The 16,978-nt window shown below is 49.9% G+C and overlaps 1 protein-coding gene across 1 annotated transcript in view; it reads left to right on the top strand.

The window, feature by feature from the left end:
* The first annotated feature begins 283 nt into the window (after window positions 1-283).
* The window catches only part of Stard10 (StAR-related lipid transfer (START) domain containing 10), a 28,639-nt gene continuing 11,944 nt past the window's right edge, over window positions 284-16,978 (top strand). Inside the window, exon 1 of the mRNA XM_013014208.1 lies at window positions 284-613. Within this exon, the coding sequence (XP_012869662.1) occupies window positions 407-613 (207 nt within the window). The 5' untranslated portion in view covers window positions 284-406. The remainder of the gene's footprint in view (window positions 614-16,978) is intronic.

The following is a 16,978-nucleotide window of genomic DNA, read 5'->3' as shown; positions in this document are numbered from 1 at the left end:
TCCCGCACCCGCGCCGCCGCCGAGTTAGTTGGGCCGGTCCCAGCGCACTCCAGTCCCGACGGGGTCCCCGCGGGCCACCTGCACCCGACCCGCAGCCCCCCCACCCCGGGAAGTGTGGGGTCGCCCCTTGAGGGGTGGCCCCGGAGACTGCCCCGTCCCCGTCCGCGGTGGCCCGGGGGGTGTGGGGACAGCCCTTATCTTGCTCGAGTTTTCCACTAGTCCGGGGACCCCGGGCGGCCCCACCCGCGCCCCCCGGCGCTCTGACTCGCGTCCCCAAACCGGTCTTGCAGGTCCCAGGAAGGTGGCGTCAGCATCTGCTGCAGCCGCGTCGACGTTGTCGGAGTCTCGGCCGAGGACCCAGGAAAACCGGACTGGGACCAGGGCCCCGGGCCTCACCGCGCTCCCCATGGAGAAGCCTGCAGCCTCCACAGAGTCCCCAGGGCCTCGACCAGTCCTGGGCCGAGAAAGTGTCCAAGTGCCGGACGACCAGGACTTCCAGAGCTTCCGGTCCGAGTGTGAGGCCGAGGTGGGCTGGAACCTGACCTACAGCAAGGCCGGCGTGTCAGTGTGGGTGCAGGCTGTGGAGATGGATCGGACTCTGCACAAGATCAAGGTAGGGTTGCTCTACTGCACCTGCGGCGGCGGCGGCGGCGGCCACTGCACCGGACTGCCTCTGGTGATACCTCCAGCCACCTGGGGCGGGGGTGCTCTGGGTCCAGAGAGGGCTGCTGAGCCAAGCCCCCATCACACAGATGGGCCAACTGAGGCCTGGGGGGAGGAAATGTGACTCATCTGGCTCTTCAGCTGAACCAAGTCATGCCTCTGTCTGTTTGGGGAGGGGAGGCTTCCACCAGAACCTCTATACTTAACTCATCCACCTAGCCCCTTGACTTGAGTCAACTCAGGCAGAGACTGGACGGATGCCTTTTTCTCCCTAATTCTTGATTCTCTGCCTGACTCCTACCTGACTCTGCACCCTTCGGTGCCAGAGAGCTGATTTCTCCTGCCAAGTCCCGTGTTCTTCCCTTCCCTCCCCAACAGTTCCCCTATTTCCAAGTTTCCAGTATCTCCAAGTCTCCAGCAGGGGCTCAGTCAAAACTGGCAGATAACTCAAGGGAAGGGCTTCGATGTTGCTAACCTCACACTGGGCCAGGCTTGGGGTAAGCAGGCAACCTGGGGTCAAGGAAAGCCAGCTTAGGGAGTAGTTGCAGATGATATCAGCCCCTCACAGCCATCTCCTCTCTCAGGCATGACAGGGCAGGTACAGCGTTTGATGGCACGAAGGCTGGTGAAGCCTCTGGTCTAGGGATCTCAATCGCTGGCCATGACACATCTGGCATTGCTGGGAGTGCCACATTTCAAGGGTAGAAGATTCCTGAAGAAGTCTGTCCCCTAGCCGCCCTCTCCTGCTTATGCTGTCCTCCTGGAGCATTGAAGGGGAATAGGGGATAGGGGATGCATTTCTATTTCCAGAGGCCCAGGACACTGGACTCCTTAGAGTCTCCTGCCTGGGGCTTGGTTTCTGACTTAACTTGGACATGCTGGCCTCACACCAGGATCCTGGGTCTCTGACCTTTCCCCTCTGACCCCGTGCCTTTCCATCTCATTTTGCCTTAATCATTTACAGCTTTGTCTGTCTATCCCCAAATGGTCTAGCCTGCTCTTTCTGCCTTCCCCATCCCCCTCTGTGTCTCTTTGTCTGTATCCCAGCTATCTGACTCTAGGTTGACATGTACAACTCCCCCGCTGGGTCTCTGCCCAGGCTCAGCAGAGGCCTTTGAGCCTGAGCTTCTCTGAGGCCTAACCTGTGTCTGAACCCCAGCAGCAGAGAAGGGAAAAGCAGTTGATAGTTCCAGCTTGAGCCCAGGGGACAGGTCTTTTCTTCCTCATAATGTCCAATAGGGAAGGAATGTTGTTGGATAAGGAACAAAGTGAATGGAAGGTGAGCAATGAGCTTGGCTGTGACTGGAGAAAGACTTAAGGCTGGCAAGGGGTTAGGAAGTGTAGTTTCTCCCATGGGGTTGGCTCTCCAAGGGGAGGAAAGGGGAACTTGCTTCCACCCTCTGTCAACAGGGCAGAGCTGCCTTCTCCATCTGGCTTGGTTAATGAATAAGCCCAATCCAGCCCATGATGGGAGTTGGCCAATGTAGGGGACCAGGCTGCTGCAGACCCCTGTGAGAGGGGGTCTGACTTGGGATAAAGGGAACTTGAAGAAACTCCTGGGGTATATGGGCTTCTGGGCAGAGTGTATACCTCCTCCCCCCGCAACAACCAGGACCACAACTTCCCTTTCTCTTAGGCCAAGTAGAGGCTAGTGCCAGGTCACCCCACATAAAGCCTCTCCCCTCACTTGGTGTACTGATGAGTATACTGAGGGTCAGGGCACAGCCAGTGACATATCTAAACCTCCAAAAAGCAGACCTAGGGCCTAAATGAGTTAGCCTTCTAATTCTCACCCTAGCATTTACTTTTATACTGATGCCATAGTAGAGGAGGTGAGCAAACCCTAGGCACAGGAAGGAGTTAGGCTATGGACATCACTAGGAGCAAGATTCCTAGACCTGGGCCTCTCAACATAGTAGATAGAATTCTGGGAGATGGGTAGAGACCTCTGAGCTTCCTGTCCTATGATTCCAGGACTCTCAGGTGCCTGGAAGCTAATCTGATTTCTCCTAAAAGCACTTGCTCCGAGCCAAGCATTTTCTCCCAATCATCTAATTTACCTTCCAGCCAATCCTGGGCTAAAGTTGGCTTGTCTCTCTTGTTTCAGACAAAGAAACTGAGGTAGAGAGAAGTGATAGTACTTGCCTAAGGTCACACAGCAGCTCAGGCAAGAGTGGATAGAACCCAGGCAAGCCTGGCTCCTGGCTCCAAAGTTCCTGTCCCTCTCTGCATGGGTACACATCCTTAGGCAACATTGTGGCCTTTAACCCCATCAATAAAGCTTTGAAGGCATGAAGAACTTGATGTTCTTATCATCCTATTCTTGTTTGATGGATGACAAAACTGAAGCCCACAAGGGGGAGTGGCTTGCCAAGGTCATAGAACAGGTCAAAGGCAGAGTCCCAGATGTTTGTTCAACTTCTGCCCCTTTCTCTCCCCTTCCCTCCCCTCCATCCTGCTCCAAAAAATACTTTGTGCTTGTGACTGGGGGGAGAGGTCCACCTACTTATTTACCTGATTGATTCCCTCCTCCTCTTCTTACATTTTCTCCAGAAGTCCCTGGAAGCCTCCGTGGTTCTGGGCTTAGCAGTCAGAACCACGACAAAGCAAAGGGGCTGTTGGCAGCCATCTCCAACCTTTTCCCTCCCTTCTGGCCCCCAGCCTGGCTTGGCCTCGGGCCTGCACTATGCTCTGGACAGGAGATAGAGACTGCCTCCTGAAAGTAAATATGAATTCTGGGTACAAAGCAAAGGACAGCTTAGAACCTGAACCCAGGCCTCCCCAAATCCAGGCCTTCTTCCCCATAGTGCCATTAGTGGGGTGACACATGGCAAATGTGTCATTCAACCAGAGCCAGTTGGAATACAGCCCTGCATGTGGTGTCCTTTCTGTTGTGTGTGACCTGGGCACATCCTGCCCGCTCTGGGTTGCCTGTCCACCTGCCATTGGGCCCCCCTAATTCCAAAGACATCTGAACTCAGTGCCTGTGCCAGAGCCCATGAGAAAGATGAGGAACAGGAGGATGGATACCATATGACATGGCCTGCCCAGCTCTGCCCTGGATACCATATGCTGAGGTCTCCTGATCTGCTGCATACCCATCGCTATGTGTGGCTTACCATGTGAGAAGCAAAGGCAAAGACCTGATTCCTTCCTCAGTTTTCAGATCTTGGTTGAGATGAGACAGATAATTCCAGGTGGCCCCTGACAATTGCACACAACATAGGTTCATTGGCAGCCCACTGAGACAGGAGTAGGCTGGGATGGCAGGAGCCTTGAGGGGGGTTGGGGGTAGAACAGGTGTAGGAAGTCTCTTAGGGGACTACAGTATGACTGAAAACCTGGTGATTCTCTTGTGGAAGGAAGCTGAGCAATGGAGACCTGTCTCATCTGACTTTCTCTCCCACAGCCCTTCTTCTTCCCCTTTGGCAGAAGCTCTAGGAACTCTGTCCAACCCTTTCTCACTATCCACTTGCCCTGCACCACAGGACCCCTGTATTCCAGGCTGCCACACCAGTGCTTAGATCTTACTCCCTCTTACCCCTCAAAAGCTCATTCTCTACCCCTGCCCCTGTGACATTCTCAGTAATGTCTGAGGGCCCTTCCCGTTCTTTTTTTCTTCTTCTTTTTTTTTTTTCTGTTCATTAGTGGGGCTTGAACTCTGGGCCTGAGCGCTGGCCTGTGCTCTTCAGCTCAAGGCAAGCGCTCTACCACTTGAGCCACAGTGCCACTTCCGGTTTTCTAGTGGTTTATTGGAGATGAGTCTCATGGACTTTCCTGCCCAGGCTGGCTTTGAACCTCGATCCTGAGATCTCAGCCTCCTGAGTAGCTAGGATTACAGGTGTGAGCCACCGGCGTCTGGCCCCTTCCCACTCTTTTTTTTTTTTTTAAATTTATTTTTTCCCTTCCCACTCTTTAATAGACTCAAAAGTTTTCTTGGAAAATGGGGGCAAAGCCAGGGCATCTTCTGAATTCTTTGCAACTGACCTTTAGGGTGGTGGCACTCATTAGCCCCATGTGGTAGACATAGAAAGTGAGGCTCAGAGCAAGAGTTTACTTGTGCAAGGTAAACAGCTAGAAGTAGCTGGAGCTGGATGAGAAAACAGGACCTTGGGCCACCAGGGCTGAGTTCTCTCAACACTTTGGCCTTGTTATTAGCACAGTTTGGACCTTTTGTACCTAGGACCCCATGGAGTTTCACTGTCTGTCCTTGTCTCCCTGTGCTGTGTCATTGTGGGAGGGCATCCTGGAGTGGACCGAGCTGGGTGAGAGCCCAGTCCTCACTATGTGACCTTGGGGGTCACTTCACCCTTCTGGGTCTGTTTTCTTATCTGTGGTGACGGGGTGGGAGTTAGTCCGTGTTCACAGCCTCGAACTGAGTCAGTTCTGATCCTGGCTTGGCCTTTGTTCCCTCTGGGACTCAGTTTCCCTATTTCTAACAGGAAAGTGTTGGATAGTTTTCTAGAGACTATGGTGGTTTCTAGAGACTGTCTTAACCTTAACCAAGAACAGAGGAGGATTGCACCGATGGGTACAGGGTAAGGACAGATGGCAAAAGCCATAATAGTGTTTCAGCAAGGAGGCTCCTAGATGGGCACTTGAATCCAAGATTAGGCCCTAAAGACTCCTATCCTGGCTCTAGCTCAGACTTGACAATGGGGACAACCAGAAGAAGGGGTTCCATAGCTGTCCTGGGTACCAGGCTCCTAGAGAGCAAGTACACTTCTGGTGGTTAGAGTCCAGACTATAGAGCTCAGACTCCAGAAAGGTCAGAGGTGACCGGGGTTGTTGGGGAGGCCTTCCTGGCATATCATATCATTGGATATGAAGATATGGGAGGAGTATAGGCTCTGAGGCCAGGCACTAGTGGCTTACACCTATAATCCTAGCTACTCAGGAGGCTGAGATCTGAGGATTGTGGCTCAAGGCCAGCCTAGGCAGGAAAGTCCATGAGACTCTTATCTCCAAATAACCACCAAAAAGCTGGAAGTGGAGCTGTTGCTCAAGTGGTAGGGTATGAACCTTGAGCAAAAAAAGCTCAGGGACTGTGCCCAGGTCCTGAGTTCAAGCTCCAGGTTCAGCAAAAAAAATAAAATGAAAGAAAAAGAGCACAGAGCTAGGCGCTGGTGGCTAACACCTGTAATACTAGCTATTCAGGAGGCTGAGATCTGAAAATCGAAGTTTAAAGCCAGCCGGACCAGGAAAGTCTATGAGACTCTTACATCTAATACACTACTCAGAACAAGTTGAAGTGGCACTGTGGCTCAAGTGATAGAGTGCTAGCCTTGAGCAAAAGACAGAGCCCAAGCCCTGAATTCAAGCCCCAAGGCTAGCGCCTGCACGAGCACACACGTACATGCGCGCGCGCGCACACACACAAAAGGGCTGGGAATGTGGCTTACTGTACAATGCATGCCTAGCATGCATGAAGCTCTGGGTTCTATTTCTTAGTACCTCATAAACAGAAAAAGGCCGAGTGGTGCTGTGGCTTGTGCTAGCCTTGAGCACTGAGAGGCTCAGGGACAGAGCTCAGGCTCTGTGTTTAAGCCCCAGGGCTGGCAAAACAAGAAAAAGAAAAAAGCACAAGATTTGAATGCTGCCCCATCTTAGGCTCAGCTTCCTCATCTGTTAAACATGGGTAGTAATTCTGGCAGGCCTGCCTTCCAGGACTTCATTTGTTCTTTCATTTGTTCAGTAAGCACCCTGATAGCCTCTCTCTGCCTGACTTTGTGCTCAAGGTAGGAGATAGCAAGGAATCAGACCTTACCATCAGGGAGCTCTCAGGTGGGTGCTATCACAGGAGCCATGGAAACCCAGAAGGGGCATCTAATCTTGCCAACTATGGGGGCCAAGGAAGGTTTCACAGAGGAGACTCCAGGGATTCCTTCGGAACTGGGTGGAGAAGAAGGAGTACAAGTCTAACGGCATCTAGATCCAGAGTGTTCCTTATAGAGAAACAGCAGTGTGCCGGCTCTGAGGCATTTGAAGAGCTGTGGGTGGTTGAGTTTAGGGGCAGGAGGGGATTAGAAGACAAAATCAGAGCCCCGGGGCAAATTGAAGAGTTTGAAAGACTTGGGGTACCGAAGTCTTAGACAAAGATGGTTGGGGAACATGCCTTTGTGAGCCTACAGCAAAGCAGAGGCTGTAGGGAATCACACTAAGGAGCCACATCCAGAGAAATTTAGGAAGAGCTGTCAAGCTGATTCCATCAAACTATGCAGTGTGCAAATTGTGAGGTGTGGTGCTTGGGCTGTAAGATGGTAGGGATGTACAGCCCCCTGGGTCTACCTTGGGAATGGGTGGAGGACCCCAGTGCTGTGGGGAGCCCTCAGTCCCCTGTCTGGCTCTGGGCCCTCCACACTCAGCTCCCCAGGCTGTGGCTTTTAAACTTTAACGAGCCTCAGCTCAGTTTCCAGCTGAGAGTCTTTAAAGTTTCAAGAGATGAGAGAAAGGAGTGAGTACTGGAGACAGCTGGGTTTTCTTTCTTCTTTTGCCTGTCTCCATGCCTGGCTGGACCACTTGGAGCCAAAGCTGTAGGCACAATGACCCCTGAGGCTGACACTCATGGGGATCTGGGGCCTTGGACAGGCTGCTCCAGATTGTTCCCGAAGGGGCAGTGGCCATAAGCTTGGGTGCCAGGTTGCCACCAAGTATAGATGGGGATGGAAACCTATTCCAGCCCTCACCACACTGCACACCTTTACCACGGACCTGGACAAATGATTGCTATTCCCGCAACAGGTGATTCAGCAAAGCAACTTGAACCAGGAGTCCGGCTAGAAGTGTCCCCACTCCCCTGGGTGCTTTTTATGCCACTCTCCCCTACCCCTACAATGCTCAGGCTGTCCTGCATGTTCTGGAGCCCTCAGAGATTCAGAAATACAGTCATGGAGAGCCTCATGCCAAATACAGACTCCTCTTACCCATCACTAAATGGAGCCCCATGGCAGTTGGCATTCTTTCCTGGGGCTTTAGCATACTACTGCCTTCCTGCCTCTCTACCTATGCTCCCTATAGGGGTAGATATGCTCCATCCTGGATATTTATCTAGGATTCTTATGTCTTGGAGCTAATGAACAAAATCTGCATATATAGAAGTAGAGGGTGACTCCTACCTCAGTCTCCCCTGTGATGCCTTGACCACTCAGTCTCATTTTTTTAGCTTTTTTTTTTTTTTTTTGTCCGTTGTGAGGCTCGAACTCTAGGCCTGGGAGCTCTCCAGCTCAAGGAAGTGCTCTCTACCACTTGAGCCCCAGCGCCGCTTCCAGTTTTCTGAGTGGTTTATTGGAGATAAGAGTCTCATGGAATTTTCTGCCCGGGCTGGCTTTGAACCAGGATCCTTAGATCTCAGCCTCCTGAGTAGCTAGGATTACAGGTGTCAGCCACCGGCACCCGGCTCATTTTTTAGCTTTCATGTCACTGTGTCCATCTGTCACTGGTTCCCTGAGATCCCCCTTTCACAATCTCCTAGACACACTCAACTCATCTGTCTTTGGACCCTTTCAGATCTCCCAGGACCTAGAAGTCTTCAAGCAGAGGCCTGATAGCCAGAGGGATGGATCTCTCTTATATTTCTTCAACATTCACTCAGTCAGTCATTCATGTACACATTATTGGGAATATACCATATGCCAAGCATTGTCACATCCAGGAATTTAGCACCAAACCACACAGATCAGATACTGCAGTCATTGGATTTACATCTGATGGGGGGGGGGGGAGCCACGCAAAACAGAAACAAACAATTAAAGAAGCAACCAGATGGTGGTTATATGTATGTTATAAGGACAGGATAGTGTGATGGGAGTAGGAGATTCCAGGTCTAGTTTTCTGTGTGTGGCATTGATCCTGGGTGGTTGTGTATGTGATGGTGTGTGACACCTTCAGCTGGCTAGACTGAGTTCCCCATTGGCAGGTACCAGGTTCCTCATTCCCTCTTTTTTTGGGGGGGTCCGGTCATGGTGCCTGAACTCTGGGCCTGGGCGCTATCCCTCAGCTCTTCAGCTCAAGGCTAGCGCTCTACCACTTGAGCCACAGCGCCACTTCTGGCTTTTTCTTTTTGCTTATGTGATGCTGAGGAATGGAACCCAGGGCCTCAGGCATGCAAGGCAAGTACTCTACCACTGAGCCACCTTCCCAGCCCACCTCATCCCCTCTTTTCCTGCCTATTTAGCATCCCTGAGCAGGTACCTGACAAGGCTCAGTCAGTCCATATTGAAGGCATCAGGTGTGCCTGTGGTTGTGTCTGTGCCTGAGTGTGAGACTGTTTCTGTGTCTAGCGTTACTCTGTGTATGTGAGTCACACCCCCTCACTGCAGGAGCAGAGTTGTCTATGATCCAATTATGTCTCCTCAGCTGTCTCCTGGCAGCTCCACCCCCTGGGCTTAGCTCTGGCTCTGCCATGTTCTCTCCTTCTAGCCTCTGGGCCTATCTCTGAGTTTCAAGGTCTCCTTTTTGGGTGTGCTTCCTATCTGCTCTAATGTCTACACTCCTCTCCTTTCCTTTATGCCTTCTAACTACTGTACCAGACACTGCACTGGTGATGGGACCTGGAGATGAATTAGACTTGGGCCTTGCTCCCAAGAGACCTGAGCCTGGTGCAGAGATAAATGAAGACAGAGGCTGCCCCTTGCGAGAAGTACTGAGACAGAGATTTAGGCTGAGGGAGACCAGTGACAGTCTGCATGGTGGTGGGGAAAGGAGCTTCACCAGGAGATGTTGGATGGGCGCCAAGGGCCAGGCAGGAGACAGGAAACACTCTAAGTTTGTGAGTTACTCAGTGAGGTAGGCTTTCCAGGTGCAGGGCTGAGGCTGAAGGAAGAGAGATGCAGAGCCAGGGGGCAAGGGGAGGAAATTTTGGAGTTTGGACTTTATCTTGAGGGATGGAGGGTAGGGAGAGTGGACTTTCAAGCTGGCAGTGTTATGATTAGCTCTGGGTTTTAAGAAGCTCCCTGGTTGCAGGGAACTAATGGACAGGATGAGTCCAGAGAGCCATGCCAAGGTTCTAGGTATGGGAAAGGAAAGAAAAAGGCATGGGAAAAAGAGACTATAGTGCACTGTACAAAGAGAGCTCAGAGGCCTGAGGGCTTTCCAGCGTGTGATGCCTAAGAGGCTGCTGAGGATGAAGTCATTCGCTTGCTTGATCTTTGGAGGGGGGGACATCACTCACTGTGGTCCCTGAAGCCTTGGGAGGTATCCCCCATCTATATTGATATCCAGTGTTAGGTCTGCCCCTGACTGGTCTCACTGGTTCCTCCACCCCCAGGTTTTCTTCTAGATTCTCCATTCTGCCTCTCTCAGCTCTCCCTCCTCTATCTGACTCCCTACTCCTTCCCTAGGGCAGCATGAGGAGGCAGGTGGACCAGAGGCAGGTCAGCTTCTGTGGGCAAAGTTGGATGTTCATCACTGCTAGAGCTGGGGCCTGCTGCCTGATTCAGAGAGGCTCCTGGAGACTGGAGGGAGGGAAAGATCATGGCAGAGCAGGAATGAGTCATTCAGCTCTGGATGTAGAGCAGCAGAAGGGCCCTGCTGGTCTCCTCTAGGAGCTCTGCTTGGAGAGACGTGGCAGGATTTCTACTCCAGATCCCCTTCCCTTCAGAAGAGAGGGCCATAGAAACTGTCTGGACATTTTGTAGGTGGGAATACTGAGCCAAGGGTTCAGGAACAAGACCTTGAATTGAGCTCACAGCACATGCACTCTGTCCTTCCACGCCGTGACTCCCAGGCAAAGCCATTCTGTCCTGCCCTAAAAGCCTTTTCATGGGTGCCTCAGGTGTAGTCCTTGTCTGGCTAGGGGATGGCTCAACCTTCTTGGTTCTAGGGGAACAGACTCCCGGGAAGATTTTGGGTCATATTGGTTCCTGGCTGATTCTGAGCCCCTGTTTACTAAGGGATGTAACCCTTCCTCCTCCCAGGTAATGAAATTTGATGAAGCTGTCAAACCCCTATCATAGCACAGAGCCTGGCACAGAGCTGGCACCCATTAACACTTGCTGAATGGATGAGTGAACGGATGAATGAATGAACGGTTTGGCATGCCCAAGGGACAGCTCTGTTTCCACCTTATTTTTGTTCATTCACAGACACTCAGGTTACCTGTGTAGCTGTGTACACTACCTCCTTCCCCTGACCAGTGGCCGTTTCTAGTTTCCAGACATGTGCCAGCCATTCTGCCAGAAGCCTCTTGCCCCTCTTCCATTTGGCTGCCACTTGCTCTCCTGGCCATCCTTAAGGACTCAGCTTTGATGCCTCTTCCTGAACCTGCAGCTCTTCTTCCTTCTGTCCCTGCTGTGAGCTTACAGGGCTGTCCTCGCTTGTGCAATTCTGCTTTAACTGTGTCCCCTCTGGCTCCCACTCCCAGCACAATGCTAACCTTGGGCACAACTCAGTGGCAGCAGACTCTGCAGCAGACATTTCTTTTACCTGGCTGTCTGTGCAAGTAGTGTCAGGGTCTCTCTGTGCTGAACCTAGGCTTTCAGGTCTAGGAAACAAGGACTTGGGGATTTAGAAAACATTTTTCTGTTATGTATGTGCTGGGCCTGGAACTTGAATTTAGGAATAGGCATTGTCCCTGAGCTTTTTTGCTCAAGGCTATTATTCTACCACGTGAGCCACAGATCTACTTGCAGATTTTTAGTGGTTAAAAGTGGAGATAAGAGGGCTGGGAAGGTGGCTCAGTGATAGAGCACTTGCCTTGCATGCTCGAGGACCTGGGTTCGATTCCTCAGCACCACATAAGCAAAAAGCCGGAAGTGGCGCTGTGGCTCCAAGTGGTAGAGTGTTAGCCTTGAGCTGAAGAGCTGAGGGACAACGCCCAGGCCCAGAGTTCAGGCCCCACGACCGGACCCCCCCCCAAAAAAAAAAAAAGTGGAGATAAGAGTCTCAGAATTTCCTTCCCAGGCTGGCTTTGAACCTCAATCCTCAAATCTCAGACTCCTGTGTGGCTAGGATTACCAGCATAAGCCACCAGTGCCTGGCTTAGGCAGCACTTTTAATTAGAAAAGTATGTGCATCTGTGCATGTGTGTATTTAAAGACAGGGACTTCTTATGTAGCCCAGAATACCTTTAAACTCACACTCTTCTAGTCTCAGCCTCTTGAGTGCTAGTATAATAATGGTTCTCACCAAGCCTGGTAAAAGTGTATTTTTTATATCTTGTATAATATGTGTTGTAGCAACAGTAATGGGAATCCAAAACTGAGAGTCCAGGTCTGTGCCTGTGCTCTCTGTTACTAGGGAGGCTGAAATCAGAGGATTTTTTTTTTTTTTTTTTGGGTCCGGTTGTAGGGCCTGAACTCTGGGCCTGGGCGCTGTCCCTCAGCTCTTCAGCTCAAGGCTAGCGCTCTACCACTTGAACCACAGCGCCACTTCCAGATTTTTTCTTTTTGCTTATGTGGTGCTGAGGAATTGAATCCAGGGCCTTGAGCATGCAAGGCAAGCACTCTACCACTAAGCTACCTTCCCAGCCCCTCAGAGGATTTCTTGAGCTCAGGTGTTTCAGGCCAGTCTGGACTACATAGTGAGACCTCTGTCTCCTAAATAAAAAAATAAAGCCAGGCACTGATGGCTCATACCTGTAATCCTAGCTACTCAGGAGGCTGAGATCTGAGAATAGAAGTTTGAAGCCAGTCTAGGCAGGAAAGTCTGTGACACTCATGTCCAATAAACTACTCAGAAAAAGCCAGAAGTGGCACTGTGGCTCAAGTGGTAGAGCCCTAGCCTTGAGCAAAAGAAGCTCAGGGACAGTGCCTAGGCCCTTCTGTCCCAGCACACACACAAAAAAAATGCATTAAGGGCTGGGAAGGTGACTCAGTGGTAGAGTGCTTGCCTTGCATGCATGAGGCCCTCGGTTCAATTCCTCAGCACCACATAAGCAGAAAAAGCCGGAAGTGGTGCTGTGGCTCAAGTGGTAGAGCGCTAGCCTTGAGCTGAAGAGCTGAGGGACAGCGCCCAGGCCCAGAGTTCAGGCTCTACGACTGACCAAAAGAAAAAAAAAGGAAAAAAATGCATTAAATAAATAAGTAATAAATTACCTAGAGCCATCCTTCCCTGATTAGAAACTTCTACTTAGTTACTTCCAGTTTCTTTCAGATAATTTGTATATAGTTATTTTGGCTTTTTTTTTTTTGCTTTGGTACTAGTCATGGGACTTAAACTCAGGGCCTCGGCACTGTTCCTGAGCTTTTTTGCTCCAGGCTAGTGCTCTACCACTTGAGCTATAGCTCCACTTCTGGCTTTTTTGGTTGTTAATTGAAGCTAAGAGTCACACAGGCTTTGCTCCTTGGGTAGCTTTGAACCTTAATCCTCAGATTTCAGCCTCCTGAGTTGCTAGGATTACAGATGTGAGCCACCAGCTCCCAACTGTACATAGATGTTTTTTTGTTTTTGTTTATATTTTTATTTTTTGCCAGTCCTGGGGCTTGAACTCAGGGCCTGGGCACTGTCCCTGAGCTTCTTTTTGCTTAAGGTGAGCACTGTTTATGTGGTGCTGAGGAATTGAACCCAGGACTTCATGCTTGCTCAATAAGCACTTTACTACTAAGCCACATTCCCAGCTCCAGTACATAGTTTTATGTTTGTTTGTTTGTTTTACAGTACTGGGATTAATATTAAGGGACTTTTACTTGCTAAACTAGTGTTCTACCACTTGAGCCATGCCTCCATTCCTGCTTTTAAGTTTGCATCTGTAGATCTCAGACTGCTGGAGTTATTATTTTATAAACACTTCTGGAAGCTGCTCCCACTATGCCTGTTCTAGGTTCTGAGGGTACAAAGCTGCCTCTATTATGACCCCTGCCTTTGGAGGGGGCACTGCCCTTGGTAACTCAGCAGCCATCATTAGGATGATGTGTCATTCTGACCCCAACCTGGCCTACAGATACTGGTGGTCCAGGTGGTTCTTAATATAATTTTCTAATTATGAATGCAATAATATATCCATGAATAGTGTAGCAGAACTTTTTTTTTTCTTATTTTACTATTTCTTGAGTATAAATTATGAGTCAAGGGGTTCTTGGAACTGACTTGAATGACACATTTTTATGATTTTTTTTATAAACATTTGCCAAAGCCAGGTAGGTGGCATATGCCTGTGATCTTAGTGCTTGAGACTGAGGATCTCAAAACAGTATTACAGTTTGAGCTAGGCTGGGCAACCTATATATATAGATCAAAATTTCCATCCAAATTGTTTTCTAGAAAAGTGGAACTGATTTTTTTCTGCAACTGTGTAACATTCTTTGTTTTGTTTTTGTTTTTTTGAGGATTGCTAAATATTGAATTTGGGGCTTGCATATACTAAGCATATTCTACCACTGAGCTACATGCCTAACCCTGAATGTCTGGTTTGTGTGTGTGGGGGGAAGAGTGGTGTTTGAACTCAGGACCTGAGCTTGCTTGCTTTGCAAAACTGGTGCTGTACAACTTGAGCCATGCTTCCACATGGTGTTTTGCTAGTTATTTTGGAGATGGAGTCCTGTGGATTTCTCTGCCCAGGCTGGTTTCAAACCAAGATTCTAATGATCTTGGTCTCATATATAGCTAGAACTTTACGCATAAGCCATCAGCACCTGGCTGAGAACAATTTTATCATAACCTCACAGCACTGGGTATTTTCTATATTCCTGTTAGTTTACTAAGTATAAATTGATGCCCTAGTTTTTAAAGAATTAAATTTATTTATATTTTTTTTATTTTATTTGTGAAAATACTGTACAGAGGGGTTACAATTGCATGGGCAGGATAATGCGTACATTTCTTACCAAGCATTGCAGCCTCCTCCTTTGTTTACCCTTCCCATCCCTATATTTTTATTTTTTGAGATGGAGTCTTGCTGTGTTTTTCCAGGCTCAAATAACCCTCCTGCCTCAGTGTCCTGAGGAGCTAGGATTATAGACACTCTAATTGTGTCTAGCTAATCTTCCTTTCTTTGACTAAGAGAACTAGTAAAGATCATAAAGCAAATTCCAGAATCTCTCTGCCTTTTACTATTTCTAAGACACCCCAATTCCTGCATCCCTTTGTAAGAGTGGTATCCCCTCAAGGAGAGAAATTTATACTCTAAGCTCTTATCTGTGCTGTGGTCCACAGGCATGGCCCAGTATCCCAGCATCCTCAGTTACAGAAGCTCACACAGGTACAGCCTTTCTGTTGGCTCACGTCTCCATCCCTCCATCCAGGTAGCTAGTCTCAGTTGAGTACTTGCTATGTGCCAAGATGAGCTAGGGGCTATGGTACTGCAGGAAAATAGATGCTATGGGTGTGTGCCCAGTCTAAACAACTTAGGAACAGGACAGTCTTCCTGGACAGGTGGCAGCAGGCCCGAGTTTGAAGACACAACAGGTAAGGAACCACTGAGGGAAAGTTCTGGGGAAGTATTTGGAGCAGACCTGGAGGAAGTTGTGTCTCAGCCACCTGTCTTGGCAGGATCCATAGATATCTTTCTTCCACCCTTTCCCCCTAACCTCTAATGTCAGTGCCCTGGAGCAGAAATTTTTCTCCTAGGGAAAGGAAGAAGGGGAAGGGCCTTGGGAATCTTGGAGGGTCCTGGAAACTCAGAGTCAAAGGGCAGATGCTCCTTTAGCTCAACATCATGGGGTGTCTGGGAGGACACTAGGCCTCTGAATAGTGTACCTAGCTGGCCTGTGCATCTCAGACCTTCCTTTCATGGTCCAGCATGGTGAGAGCAGGGCTTGACTGCAGGTTGGAGTGGGTGGATCTATGCAGGCCCTGGTATGGAGGACTGTGCACCCCGCCCGCCCCCCTCCCCGCCCCCCCCCCCGCCCATGTCTACCCATACTCCCTGTGGTATCTTGACATTTGGAGATTGTCATTGTATATCTCACCTTCAGGGATTAGCAGGGCCTGGGAGGTTTGAGACTCCTGCAGCCTGGGCAGGAGAAGGGCACCCACTGCTCAGGGCTTTATGAGGAAGTCTCCTTTAATCCTTACAGTACCACTTCCAGGGATGTTTCATTCTTGTTTGACAGATGAAGACACTGGGATGTAGAACTCCTGTCCTTTGCCCAGCATAAGGCACACAGCCAGGACATAGCAGGGCAGAAACTTGTCTCATACAGACAGACCAGAGTTTCTGGGTGGAGGCTTGGCTGGATCTGGACCTGGCAGGGCAGTATGATAGCTGGAGGGTTCTCAGAGGGCTCTCAGCATAGATCCTAGTGGTACTGGCTTTCAGGAAAGCTGTCTTTGAGGCTACTGAGTCTAGTCATTGAGTCAGGGACTTTGTTCAGAGGAAGCATCTGTGTGCTGAGCCCTACTGAATTCAGTGTGCACTCTGTAATAGCCACCAGTTAACCAAGACAGCCTGCAGTCACCAGCAGGTTTGGTTTCCCTGACACTTTGGAGTCAGGAACACATGTTAGCTCTGTGGCCTTAGCCCATTGTTTATCTCAGTTTCAGCACCTCTAAAATGGAGATGGTGATTCCCACCCAGATGTTGGGAAGGTAAGAGGTGATGTCTGCAAAGCAATACTGTGGTACATTTGATGTTTGGTATATTTCAGCCTTCATGCGGTCCAGGTGCTCTTGTCACCATTGCAGGGTGATGAATTGATCAGTGACTCAATGATCATTGTGGTATTGGGGTTGAATTACTGATTGAGATTGTGACTGATTTGATCCTTTGGGCCAAATTCCCAGTTGGATAACTTTCCTCTCATTTGGGTCTGATTCTGTTGGTGATTGGTGATTCTGTTGGTTGAAGGTGATTGCTCTGCTGAAATGCTTTGGGTTGAGAAGTTAGCACAGCCTGGAGGATATTTTTCTCCTCTGAGTCTGTTTCCCTAGCAGTGATCTGAAGAATGAAGCTATCACTCCTGAAATTGGAAAACTTTGGGAAAATCCATGCCTTATAAATCCTATGGGCAAGGATACTGAGGACCCCGGGGGAGGTTTTAGGGAGATCAGACTTGGATCTTGGGTTAGACCTGGACCTTGGCAAATAGGGCCACCTCTCCCCAGCTTCTTTAATGCCGAATGGGGAAGACATCCCAGAGGAGCTCAGGGCAGCATGGAGAGAGTTGAGGAGAGGTGAGGCAGCGTGGAAAGATGCAGCCTGAGCACTGGAGCTGCTCTGTACTTCTTTGTCTAAGCCTCTGGCCTCCTTCTGCCTGAAACACTCTTTTCTGCTCTTTCATTGGCTTGGTTACTTGGGCCCTTTGTATCTGTGACACTAGCCTTAAGCGAAAGAAGCTCAGGGAGGGCTGGGAAGGTGGCTCAGTGGTAGAGCACTTGCCTTGCATGCATGAGGCCCTGGGTTCGATTCCTCAGCACCACATAAGCAAAAAGAAAAAAGCCG

Source organism: Dipodomys ordii, unplaced genomic scaffold, assembly GCF_000151885.1.
Source record: "Dipodomys ordii isolate 6190 unplaced genomic scaffold, Dord_2.0 Scaffold22, whole genome shotgun sequence".
NCBI classification, from domain to species: Eukaryota; Metazoa; Chordata; class Mammalia; order Rodentia; family Heteromyidae; genus Dipodomys; species Dipodomys ordii.
The sequence above is the reverse complement of the archived record's forward strand: the minus strand, read 5'-3'. Positions and strand labels throughout refer to the sequence as shown.